This window comes from Lissotriton vulgaris, chromosome 8 (assembly GCF_964263255.1).
Source record: "Lissotriton vulgaris chromosome 8, aLisVul1.2, whole genome shotgun sequence".
NCBI lineage: Eukaryota > Metazoa > Chordata > Amphibia > Caudata > Salamandridae > Lissotriton > Lissotriton vulgaris.
In genome coordinates this window covers 117,457,878-117,471,941 of record NC_141696.1, presented here as the reverse complement: position 1 = coordinate 117,471,941, position 14,064 = coordinate 117,457,878, and the positions used below count along the sequence as shown (strand labels likewise).

General features: G+C 44.8%; 1 protein-coding gene across 1 annotated transcript in view; it reads right to left on the bottom strand.

Moving 5' to 3' along the window:
* The window catches only part of ATG16L2 (autophagy related 16 like 2), a 579,847-nt gene that overhangs the window by 422,148 nt on the left and 143,635 nt on the right, over positions 1 to 14,064 (bottom strand). The window contains exons 4-5 of the mRNA XM_086933798.1: positions 9,138 to 9,211; positions 1,708 to 1,950 (exon numbers count right to left, since the gene is read on the bottom strand). Of these exons, the coding sequence (XP_086789924.1) occupies positions 1,708 to 1,950; positions 9,138 to 9,211 (317 nt within the window). The remainder of the gene's footprint in view (positions 1 to 1,707; positions 1,951 to 9,137; positions 9,212 to 14,064) is intronic.

Here is a 14,064-nt window from a genome sequence, read left to right as displayed (position 1 = left end):
TTGGGACAACCGTAAGATCTTATATAAAGGGAACACATTACACAAGGAGTCCTAGATTGATAGAGGTGTCTTTTTTCCATACCAATTGTTCGACTCTGCATTTCCCTTAACATTCAAAGATATACAATCTAAATATAACGTGGATTGCCTGGAGTTCTGCAACTTTTTAAAAATAAAAGCTGCAATAACGAAAGTTACTTTACGGTCCTTACCCCCTTCACTACCACAATACATGGTGAGGATAAATAAATTGGGACATCAGATCTCTTGGATCTATAAATTAATCCGCCCAAAACAATCTGCCCTCAATAAGAAGCTCATATCCTTTTGGGAGACACACTTCTCTTCACCGATCTCTGAAGATGACTGGTCCGAAACCTGGAGCTCTGTCTCAAGGAATAAAATCTCACTAGCCCTTTCCCAGACAAAATTCTGGCTCCTACATAATGCCTATTGGACACCAGCCCGTTTACATTCAGATAAGATTTGCGATGAACTGTGGGGAAGAGATAGGGGACCTAGCCCATCTATTATTATTCTGCAAATGAGTAGAACCTTTTTGGGAAAGGGTTTTTGACTTTACATTCAAATTATTCTCATGCTCCCTCAAAAAGGAGCTTTCCACACTGACATTTGGCTTCCTCAGAGTAGAATCGTTGAATGACAAAGATAGGGCACTTCTTGATCTCCTCCTAACAACAGCGGTTAAGATCATATTAAACAATTGGAAAGACAGAAGAAAAGTGTCTTACAAATGCTGGCTAAACTGGGTCTCCAACCTAAGGAGTGTTGACAACATTGCCCTTCAGAACTCGCCATGGAAACCCCCCGTCAGACACATATGAGATAGCCTTGATCAATACTACAACTCACTTAAGCCGCCAGGATACACTAATTGTGGAGGTGTGACTTATTGTTTCCATACATAAGTCGTTCTCAACAAGTTCGCTGTACTACTCTAATAGGTAGATATTGCTACTGTATATTTTATCCCAACAGATGCGCATGCGCATTTATTATTTTTTTATTTTTGATTTATTGTATGCATTTCTTTTCCTTTCACAAGATAAGTCATGCAATTTAGTATACGATAGAGGTTTATTTCATGGTAGATTATACAGCCCTTTGTCTATTCTAACATATTGTCTACCATGTTAATCGCACTGCATTACCCAGACTGTCATACCACTTCAATCATCAATGTATTCTGCCTCTTATCGTTTTCATATCAGTATTATGTTTATGTTTTTATTATATGTGGTCTATTACGTGTTTTATGTTCTTAGAAAACAACCAATAAAAACACTTGAACTAAAAAAATGAGGTGAACTACCCATGTAGAATAGCTTCACTAAAAATATTATGGAAAAAGAGGCCAGGACATAAATCTGTATTGTCTCACAGAGGAGAAATGGGGAACATTAGATGGAAATACCTAAATATCACAGGGGTAAATGTATGGTAGAAAAGGAGAACAGTCGGTAAGATTTGTGATGACACAACTTTCATGGCATAGGCCTGGGAGAGAAATAAACATGATGTTTACAGACGAGAGGAAGCCACTACACCACCATGCGCTGTCAGTGGTGGGAGCAGAGTCAGTAACAGAAAATGAAAATTGGCATTTTGTTTGACAAGAGATGCATGCTGGTTAAATAATCGATTCAATGATCAATCAGCAGAACTTTTCTTTACAAATATACTAACCTGTCATTAATTGCATTCTGTTCCTCGGCTTTAACATTTCTGTAGGCCTTCATGTCATCGACATTACGTTCCATCTCATCTGTTACTCTTCTTAATTCTTCCTGCGTACGCACACTTTTCTTGAGAAGGTCATCGTAGTTCCTCTTCCATTCCTGCTTTTTATTTTCCAGAGTTCTAACTTCTTCACGACACTCCAATGCCTCGTTCTTCCACTCCTCATCATTCTTCTGCTCCTCCAAGATTCTACATGGAGAAGGAAGGACTAAGTTACTCTCAAATGGCACAGACATGCCTGATTTTTTAATGTAGAGCTGTGAAGTTAGTAGCCCAATATGAACACTGACAGCAGGAATTCTAAATTATTTCACTTGTAACACGGTGTTACACTCCCTTTTTAGAGAGGTACCATGAGTAGAGGTCATAGTACTTTGAGGAATCACAGTGCGATATCAATTCTTACTATGTTGGAAAGTGTCAGGTAGACCGAGAATTGGGACAAATGTATGGTATATGTTGCTGTAGGAAGCAACACATATCCCATAACACATCAATCTTAAAAGCAATAACAAACCAAGCATAAGCTCCACTAGGGCCATGAACACAGGAAAACTGCAGAATATTTTACTGGTGGCGGGAAAATTCTACTAATATCTCATTAGAGCTCTGGGAGAAACCGTCTCTGGTGTGGGGAAGAGGGTCTCTTTCATGACTCCTCCTAGGTATCTTTTTGGGACTTTTGACCTTATGGCGGCCTGGGCCACCCAGACCACAGAGGGTAGCTAGGATAAAATGGCAAAGCATTCATTTCTCCAGGATGTGAAAACACTGTATTTCCTAGCATCCATCTTTAAAGGAAGGGAAAACTCTGCATTTCCTAGCATCCATTTCTACAGAAAGAGACATTAATAAGTTTCATGGGAAAAAAAAACTTTAAATGAAGCCAGTCACACGGACATGATTCCACAGCATTTATCTCTACATGGAGTGACATCACTGCATTTCGCTGTATACACCTCAACAGTAAGTGACAATGCTGCATTTCTCAGCATCCATCTCTGCACGAAGAGATATCACTGGTTCTCTCTTGCCTACTACCCTACTTCAGTCCTCTCGCCCTTCAGTCCTCAGAAGATTTCTGTGCACATTTACGCCCCTAGTTAACTGCACATACAAGGGTATTACCAGTTAGGACCTTTCAAGTCAACAAAAGTCCATGAGCCACAAAACATGATCCAGTGCAACCTCAGCAAACACCTACCCGATAAGACAACATTCTGTGGCTTGCCCAGCACCCTCCCACTACCCAGCTCCACAATCACACCCAGACCAAATATACATACCACATACTCATTACATTAAAACAACCACAAACCACCATACACCCAGTGCTAAGCACAGCTGTGCCACTGCCTCTTCTGAAGCTGATCCCCAAGGTGTTCTGCGGAAGAGGTGCACAAAGCTCAGACTCCAGCTACAGTTTAGGAGGCGCCAGTGGGCCTTTGCGTTTTTTGCATATACTTACCTTACAGCGGCCAGCCCGCCGGTACGATTCCCTGTACCTCAGTTCTTCTTCTTGGGGAATAACCAACAGGGGGAAGCTCCAGTGCCTCCATTCCCTAAAAATTTCTTCTTCTTAGAATCTTCCAGTGAAGATTCACGGTACTTAATTAGTCCCAATCCAATATGGCAGCCTGTCAATTTACTATCATCAGGTTCCCCAATCCATCATGATGGAAGAATATTCCTGATTTCATTTCCTGTTTTTTTTCGGAGAAGAAAGGGGTTAGAATTCCTTTCCCTTTGAGTCACAATGCATCATCAGTCCTGTTGATAGTTTCATTACTCCAGCCTTGTTTTTAGTTATTCCTAGTTACAGTTCAGCAGTTATTCTATCTACAGTTGCTCCCTGGATGCTCATCCAGTTCAGGCTAATGGTGTTTTTTCTGCTGCTTGATTTCCATTATTCCCTGCTGGAACTCTCCTTCCAACCTGGAGGATTTTTGCTCCTTTGGCTTTTTCTTCCAGATGGGGCTTCTACTGGAAGGCACTAGATGCTAGGCGCACCAAGTTTTGGCGGCATCATGACTACTGGAAAGGGTTGCCCTAACCTCTGGCAGACCAAGACTGTTAAAACTTGGGCATCTCGAACAACTAGTAAACAAAAGATCCTTAAGCAGTCGAGAGACACATTCATGCTCATTAATGCATTCTCTGCAGTACTCTTCAAATCTCTCAGATGCCATCACCTCTCAAAGGCTTGACACACTCTTCATCACATAAATATGACTCACCTCCACATCCTTGCAGATCCTACATGTCTTCGTTCCCAAAGGCTACTGTATAGAGCATGCGGACTGTGCACATAAGGAGGTCTCTGTCATCTATACATCCTGCTGGTCCTGCACCATTGGCATGCAAAAAGGCACTCAATACCGGTAAACTCTTCACGTGGTACATCACGCTCTCCACAACTCAGTCTGCCACCTTCCACCAGATCTATAGTACCTCCTGGACACAGGAAGGACGTGATGGATGAAATTTCACCATCTCATTCATCCTACGCGCCCTCACCACCTTTCTCCGTGATTTCAAAATACAAGACTACTTAAGCACGAAGAAAATAGGAACTGCCATCAACACCTTCAGTGTGGTACACAATGTCACCCAACCAATACACTCCAAGGGCCACATTTTCAATCTTGTCTTAACATCAGGTATCATTCAATGCTAATGTCCCATACCACTTGACCGGACCCACCATTTTGCTAGCCACACTACACATCAACCAGTCAACATCACAAGGTCTCCTAAAGTCTGTACAAATCTTCAAAACTTTCAAAGTCTTTTCCATTGACAATTTAGGGCCTGATTTAGAGTTTGGAGGTGTGTTATCCATTACAAATGTGATGAATATCCTGTCTGCCTTATTACAAGTGCATTATGTGTAATGGAATTTGTAGGGTGATGGATGGGATATCTGTCACGTTTGTGATGTGGAAGTGCGGCCGTCAAACTCTAAATCAGGCACTTAATGGTGAAGCTGATCTCTTGCCCTGGCACCTCTGCATCCAACATCACTACCCATCTAAACAACTTCCATCACAAATTGAATTATTCAGCATCCTCACACTCAACTGTAAGAAATTGGGTTATTGGTTGAGAGGGGGTGAACTATTACACAAGCAACAATCACAATCCTTGGCGGAGTGAACCACAAAAGCCACTAAATTAACCAGTGCGTAACCATCTGGTTGAATGGCACAAAAGCAGTCAGGCTTAACTTTAAGGTCTAGTGTAAAGTATTTATGCAGCATATAGCCAGTAACAAAGAGAAAACTCCCAAACCTATTAAAAAAAGAGTAAATTTTAATAAATAAAATACGACCGAAATGACAAAAATCCAATCAGTAGAACCGGAGATATGCAATTTTAACGGTTTAGGTGAAAATAGTGCCTACAAGCATAAAGGGTCACTCGCGGTCATCTGGTCATGCTAGACCAGGGGAGACACAAGTTCAGGCCGACTACAATGGAGTGCGGGCCAGATAAGGACACCAATTCAATCCCGCTGAAAAAGTAACCTTCTAAAGTCCAGTACCAACAGTTTCACTGGTGGTAGAGGAAATGGCAAGAAGCAGGTCAGGCGCCCCAGATGTTCGTCATTGTAGTTTGAAGATTCGGTCAGGCAGCGCGGATGGTCCTGCCTGGAGCTTTGCAATGGTGGTCTCTGTGGGCTGTTGTTGGTATAGCATGAAGTGCAGATCTTGCATTGCCAGTGTCACTGGCTGTGGTTGTAGGGTGAAGAGTCGGGTTCATCGGAGCTTACAGTTGGCAGTCATCGCGGGCAGAAGCTTTCGGAATAAACATATTTGTTCAAAGTCATGGAATGCTCAAAACTTCAGGATTTTTTACTTTCTCTAATAGGAGTAAAATGTAAATGTAAATGTATGTGTCTTGTAAAGCGCACTGCTGCCCTGAGGCGTCGTGGCGCTGTAGACAGCTGGGGAACCCGTCCTGGCTATCCCTGTGAGATGGTCCCTACTGGGTATCTCCAAGGTGAAACCAGGCATCCCTGGCGAATGTGGGGGGCCGTTGTAGAGATGAGGCAAGCTAATGCCCAGAGTTGCCGAGTGTGATCCCTGGTTAGAGTAGGCACCGAGACGAGAATTATCGAGTCTGCTGACCCTGGTCCACGACCCTGCCACGTCGGGAATTGAACCCTGGTCCCGGGCCGTTCTCTGCTTCCGGGTCTGCCGCCTCTAACCAGTGAGCCACACCACTCCACTTTGCACTTTGATACAAGCTTACGGTCTGGGACTTAGGGATGCACCTCTTCGGATCCATGGACTCACTCTAGCAGAGGCTAGTAGGGTTCAGGCGGGTCCATTTCCAGGTTCCGTCATGCCCAGTTTTAGCTGGTAAGCTGCGCAGCTGGAGGGAGACCTCTGGAGCTTGTTCCTAACCCTGCAGGTGAAAACAGGAGGTCAGTCGATAGATCCTTGGAGTCACTCTGATAGCCTGGGATGAAACAAGTAGGTCCAGCCTGCCTTTTTAAACAGCAAGGCAGTAGTCAAGCAGCTGGGCAGTCCTCTGGCAGCAGGGAAGTCCTTCTACTGCAGTGCCAACAGCTCGAGGAGTGTTCTGAAGAGCGACTCGGGAGGTCCAATATTTATACCTGCCACCAGACCTTGAAGAGGAGGAAATACCCCGGCCTACCTCCACATCTAGCTCTGGGAAATTCTTCTCTTCCCGGCTCTAAGACGTCTGGGGTGACCCAGGCCTAGTGTTAGGTTGCTTTTTGTGTGTGGAGGCAAGTACCATTGAAGTGCAAGTAGGGCAGGCAACAACCCTGCCTCCACCCATCCTATCAGCATGGCCCATGCTGCCCACTCCTAAGCCCTATTGTCTCACTGTCTGAGAACAATATACAAAGGCTAACAGCAGGGTCATGTGACTCAGGCACTAGTTGCAGGCGCCAACTGGTTAGGATAAGAAAAATCCAACTTTCTAAAAGTGCCATTTTAGGAATAGTGACTTACAAGTCTGCCTTTGCCATTAAATAGAAATTTAAATTACAATTCAATAGAGTGTAAAAATGACATACCTACCTGGTAATTCAATGTTATCCAATGGGAGAGGTAGGCCTGACAGTAGTGAAAAACTAATTTAGGAGTTTTCCATTACCAGGATATGTAAAACTTTAATACACATGTCCTACATTTTAAATACAATGCACCCTGCCTTTGGGCTATTTAGGGCTTACCCTAGGAGTGATATATGTTTTAAATAGAATACTGTACTAATTTTCAAGCAATGCCAAAAAATTGCAGAACTATCATTTAAGCCCTCGTACTCTTACAAATGGATGGAGGAAATGCCCTTTTCTGCAGTCTCCCAGACTCCAGAGTCAATACCATTACGGTAATTCTACTGTGGCACCATATCTCATCAAAGGCCTAAACAAATATGACAACATCACCCACACCCAGATGGAACTCCACTGTCTCTTGACACTCAACATCATCTCCAACTAGTTGCATCACCTAATAAGCATCACAGCCTACCTATATGACAAGCTCACCAACTTTCACACCCACCAACAGACTGAAAGCAAAGTAGTGCAATCAAGAAAAAAACAAAGCAAAAGGATTCTCAAAGTTTACATCAAGAATCTGGAACAACATGCCTGTATCCATGAGGTCCACCCAAACTCACCTCCAAATTACAAAAGAGCTGAAGACCCACCTATTAAAAGAACAATTTATCACAATGAAATTACATTTCGCATACCCTCACAGAACCTGGCTTCCCTTACAATCACTCTTTGACTGTAGGTTTGTGCTATAGAAATACCATTTACATACATAGATACAAATATACAAGGAAATCTGCCAGTGTCTTCAAGCACACAGAACACAGAGTAAGACAGTCTTATTATTTGTCTTATGAGTATGCAGGCTGCCTTTGTCACTACTGCAACAAGAAGGCATATTACTGTGCCACTGGACGAGCAGGACTCATCTGCATGGGGCGAGCTCCCCGTCACAGCTTGTGATGTGTAAGTACAGAGAGATATCAGCCTTTATGCAATACAAGTCTAGTGCGTTAGAGCCCAAAACATTAATTTTAAATGCCCAAATAGGGCCCAGTCTTGGTACCCGAGGGGATACAAATGATAAAGAATATTAAAAATATTCCATGACCTGAACCCATTCCACAGGTCATCTACATTGCCCATAAGGATGGGTGGTTTTATCAGCAACACGGAGCCACTATAATTTCCATCTAACATACAACTTCCATTTCACAGCAATAAAAAGGTGAATGGCTAAGAGTGGCACAGAATCAATTTGCCTGGAGAACACAATACAGGTATTATTTAACAAGAAGAAATAGATACATGGTCTCACCATCCATTGAAGTGCGAAATCATGGAAAACAAGAATAGACCTCTATTGTAACACACACTGATAAACGGACCAACTGTTACTCCACACCAAGATGTACTAGATAAAAAAAGGATAATTTACAACTCCTACCTTGAAGTGCTCTGGGTAAAACCTGCTGTATAAGGCAGAATTCACATTTGCCAATTTTGGCGACTTTCCCGGCCACCCTATTTAGAGTGCATACATAGGTAAACATTGTACATAAAGCTGATGGGGAAATTAGCCAATTTTTGGTGGATATCCTGCATCAGTCAACTCTAAATAACGCCCTAGGTCTCCAATTGCAACTCCACGCGGGGATGCAATGTAGAAAATAAACTGCACCTGCTCTGTTACGAATACAGTGAGGGCCTACTTTAACTCCCGAAGAAAGCAAAGCTTCTGTACAAAGACAATCACTGGATTGATATGTCACAAAAGGGAATGTTAGAGAAGTAAAACAGGAAGACATTGGTAAGAATGCTAAAACTCCAACCCCCAAATAAACCTACCAGTCAAACTGGGGGTAGTTATCTGAGACCGCTCAGATTAAGGGATCTAATAGATCTAAGCAGTGAAACAGCAATAGTTACTGTTCTGTCTTTCTCCATATTCAGCACACAGATAGATGGGTCACAGCATTAAAATAAAATACACTGAGGCCCCATCCATGTTTGAGTTAGTCAAAATACTGAAGTTAAACAGCCATCCAGCTTAAGAAGGCTCTCATAATCATCACATTAAACACAGACTATCAAATTGACAATCATAGATTAAAGGCTAGGGAAGTGAACCCAGCTACTAAGGATAAGGGTGTGAATGCTGTAACCAAGATCCCACACAAATACCCTAAGCATATACAAAGGGATGTACCTCTGTAATAAAATCTCAAAAATCTCATAGATGTGGTTTTGCTGAAAGGTTTGCCACAGGTGCAGAAGAGCATCAAACATCAAAGTAACGCAGGAGTGGCACTAGAACCAAAGGAGCATCCTTACATACCTCGATTTTTGCTCATCTACTATTCTACATTTCTCATTCAGTATCTTTTCCTTCTCAATGATCTCAATGGATAACTGCAGAAAAAAAACAGATTTGGCATTAAAGATATGAATAAGTATGTGACCCCGCACAAACATTAATCCTGTACAGAGTAAGGCATGTGTCAAAGATTCACAAATATATTTTCCTGCAAACTATTTCCTGCAGTGGGAATTGTTAATTTCAGCATAGAGAAGGGGGTAAGGGACTCTTTGCTATGGTAGCTAGGTTGGTCTGGCAGCAATTATATGGTTACCAACTGTCCATCTGTATTTTAAGGCAATATAGGATTTTCTTCATATAAGGAAATACGGAATTATGTGTCTTGAAAGAAGAGGACAAACAAATGTACTCAATAAACCCACGTGTATGTTTTTCAATAGAAAACTGACAAAGATTATGTAAAAAGCAATAAGGACACACCATGAAAAGGTGTGCAGCTGTCCCATACCCACAAGGATTTCATTGGTCCTGAAAATTCATGTCATTTTGGTAACAGTTTATAGGACTCCTGACCTGAGGAAGGGTTTGTAAAGGATTAGAACACTGGAACAAATGCCTGGTTAGCAGGCCTCCGTGCACTCTCAGAGTCGAAAAACCAGCAGCATCAGTCCAAACTTTTGAGAGAAAGCATTTGACAGCCTGGAGTGGCCCTTCCTTTGTAAAGTCTTGGATAGTTTCGGATTGGGTAACGGCTTTGTCAAATGGACGAAGGTGTTGTGCTCCTCGGCCGCAGCGAGGGTAAAACTGGGCGAGGTGATTTTGGGACAATATTTGATCCGGAGAGGCACGCGACAGGGCTGCTCGTTATTGCCCCTATTGTTCGCATTGGCAATCGAGCCCTTGGCGGCACAGGCGAGGCTCGGGCGACTATATAATGGACTGATGCATCGGGGCGGCCCACACTACATCTCACTATACGCTGATGACCTGCTCTTGTTTCTCCGGGAGATTGATGAGGATCTGGAGGGGGCGACATCTATATTGTCCAGTTTTGGGAGGGTCTCCGGTCTTCGGGTAAACTGGTCCAAAACATGCCTCTTCCCGGTGCGGCTGAGTCTGCCCCCGCCTACAGAGCTGGGTTCCATTAAGTGGGAACCAATGTGCATCACCTATCTAGGGGTCCGGATCTATCATACGGACCAAGATCTGATGAAGGGTAATATAGGTCGATGTGTTAGGGCGCTGAAAAAATGCATGGAGTTCTGGGCGACGCTTCCTCTGTCGGTCATGGGCAGAGTGGCACTGCTTAAAATGGTGGCACTCCCCAGACTCCTGTATTATTTCCGTACACTGCCGATCTGGATCCCTGCAAGAATCTTTAGGGATTTGGGGTCGCTGGTGGTGGGTTTCATCTGGGGCGGTGGTAGATGGCGCATAGCACTGGCGACACTGATGAGGCCAAGATTGGAAGGCGGCCTGGCGGTGCCGGATTTCGAACTCTATTATTTGGCGGCCCAATTGCAGGTCTTGACGCAAAATATAGCGAGGGAGTACCGGGGCCCTGAGGGTAATTGGGAACAGGGAATTCCTCGTCATGTGCAGGCCTACATAGTTCTGCAGCAAAAACTGGACCTGAGGGACTTGACGGGGGTGGAACGGACCCTCAGACTTTGCTGGAACAGGATGCAGCGTAGGGCCGGGACGCCGCACCCATACGCACCGGAGATACCGCTGGGTATGCTGACGGCACTGCCACATGGTGGGGATTGGACCCCGCTGGCGGATTGGGAACAGCTGGGGATCCAGATGGTGGGAGATCTGTATGTGAACCAGGAATTAGTGCCTTTCTCAGTGCTGCAGGAAACGTTTGGCTTACCAGAGGGGGACTTTTTGCTTCATGCTGCGATAACATCAGCAATTCAAAAGCACGGGAAAACCGGGAAGATGGAACCGGTGGTAAACCTTGCTTGCCAATACATAGTGATGGCGGCGGGTACGGTCAAGGCGGTGACTTGTCTCCATTCCCGACTGCTCCAGGAAGGCATGCAGCCCCTGGAGGCGCTTAAAGCGAAATGGGAAGAAAGTATAGGTCGACAGATACCGGATACCACTTGGGGCCAAATCCTTAAACGGGCATGGAAGGGTACGCGAAATGCCGTTTCCAACTAATCCAGTACTTTGTGTTGCATAGGGCCTATCTAACACCGGGGAGGATTCGGAAGTACTTCCAGGTCCAAAATGCGGCATGCCTGAGATGCCAAGAGGAGGGTGCGGAGCTAGAGCACATGCTATGGCTCTGCCCGCGCATAGAGGGCTACTGGGAGGAAGTAGGGGAGCTTTTGAATGTGATCATCGACAGACAGATAGAGTATGACATGGCCGCCTGCTTGCTGCACTGGTTCCCACACACGGCCAAGACCAAGGTGACCAGTAAATTTATTGATCTAGGGCTTTTGCTAGCGAAACGCGAAATTACCTGGCATTGGAAGGCGAGGGAGGGCCCGTCGCTTGAGCGGTGGAAGAGAGAGTTCTGTAAATGGGCTAGTTGCGAGAGTGTGGTGAGGCTCAGGCAGGCCACCCGCTCAGGACACGACAAAGCGCTGGAGGTGGCTCGGTCCTGGGTGGCCTTGGTCCAATCCCTGAAGGACCATCAGTTGACTGACGAGGAGGAGTAGGTTCCACATCCACTTGATTGTTAATAATAGGCTGTAGTTTTGCTGACCCAGCGTTGACTCAGTAGAGATATAACAAGCGAATTGATAAGCGCCCACACCATCATTTCTATATAGGGGGAGGGTACTGGGGGGAAGGGGGAGCTAGAAGGAACGGCAGTGTAGAGGTTTAGCGATAGCTCCGGGGGTAGGTTAGGTTTGTTTGGATTTTGGGGGGACAAAAAAAAAAGCAGTTGCAGGAATCCTTTTATGAACCAGATGGGGTTACATTGCTGAGACATATGTACGCGCATTACAACATTGAGAAGTGCCGCCCGACCTCCGGGTTGTGGGCTAAATGGCTGTGTACATTGAATGTCGGTGTTTCACGGATAACGAAGTTGTGTCTATAACTGGTGACAGGTGCAAATGTATAACAGTATATCTATATTACTATTATAAAGAGAGAACTTGCACCTTTTGGCCAGGTAAACTCGGGAACCACAGTGCCAATCTACACACCCGCTACATCTATGAAAATGTCAGGGTGTGTAGATGGACATAGGCTATATAAATTTAAAAAAAAAGTAAATTAAAAAAATGTAATTTGTAAACAAAGTAGTCCCCTGAAAGTAGCGCCGGCCGGGACCTAGCGCTGGCCGTGACGCGACGACGTACGTGATGCCGACGTGTTGGAGCGGCGGACATGGAGCTGAGGAGCGGGGCGCATCATGGCGAAGAGGAGCGGAGCGGCAGCTCAGGTAATGTAAACATTGAAATCGCGGCGGACATGGAGCTGAGGAGCGTGGGCGCGTCATGGCAAAGAGGAGCGGAGCGGCAGCTCAGGTAATGTAAACATTGAAATCAGGGCGGGAGGGAGTCAGGGCGGGAGGGAGTCCGAGCGGGAGGAAGTCGGGACTGGAGGAAGTCGGGACGGGAGGGGAGCGGGTGTGCACAGAGGGGCAGGTGGGAGGGAGTCGGGACGGGACGGGAGGGGGTCGGGGCGGGAGCGGGTTTACTGCCCCAGCCCCTTTCTGACCCAGGCAACGCTGGGGCAGGCTGCTAGTCTGCAATAAAAATATATTTTCAAAAAAAAAAAAAATCAGTCCAAACTTTTAAGCGTGAGCAGCAAAAAAAGGCATTTCCTTACATGATCCCATCCAAAAGAAAGGTGATAAGCAATTAACCTTTAACGTGGTAGTTCTCATCATTTAAGTGGAAGATCCTGGAAAGGCCATCTGCATTGGCATGGGCATTCCCTGGTCTGTGTTCCACTGTGAAGTCCATACCCTGTAGGGATAAGGACCACCTCAACAATTAGGGGTTCTCTCCTCTCATCTACATCAGCCATCTGGGAGGTCTGTCATCAGGTTGAACTTTGAAATGAGTCTCACATAGGTAGCGTATCAGCTTCTACAGGGACCAAACCCCTGCAAAGACTTCCCTCTTAATGGCACTCCAATACTGCTCTCTGGGAAGGAGTCATCTACTGATAAAAGCTTGATCCTGACCCTCATCATTTAGCTGTGACAACACTGTCCCAATCTCAAGTTCAGAAGCATCGGTCTGGACAACACATTCTTTGTTGAAATCAGGATATTCAGGAAAGGTGCTGAGCACAAAGCTTCCTTTAGGGTGTCATAGGCCTTTTGACGATGGTCACTCCAAATGAATGTTTTGGGCAGTTTCTTGCAGGTTAGCTCTGTCAAGTGATATAACAGCAATGCCCCTGCACTATACAATGGTGTAACACTTTATAGTAATGACATTAATGGCGAAAGATGATCAGTGAGTACACATCCACATTTCCAAAGTGACTGTAGAGGATCAGTTACTCCAGGTTCAGATACAAGAGTTCCGTAAAAGAAAGAAAATGTTCAGTTCTTGGTGTAAAATAATAGGTTTATTGTTCCTTTGTTAATGCCAACACGTGTTTCATCGCAGGGAACCTACTGCGAATCTTCAGGGCTGGACGGAAAACATAAAAGAGGTGCATTTGCAAACGGTTCTTATCATAAAAGCAGACGGTTGGTGACTTTCCAAAGTGAGAAAGTGGTCAAGCATGTGTGCATATGTGACATGTTTGATATAACAGTGAGTTCGTGATGGTATACATGGTGCGAGTGGTTAAGTGATTCTACAGTGACATCTTTTATTTTTAGTGCCATTGTCTGTCTGAACACTGGATTAGGGAACATTGCATTGGTGATGGTAGGTCTAAACATTTGCCGTAGACAAAGTGTGCTGGTGTGGTGAATAGAGTGCGATTGTGGCTGAAAGGGCGATAATCCCAG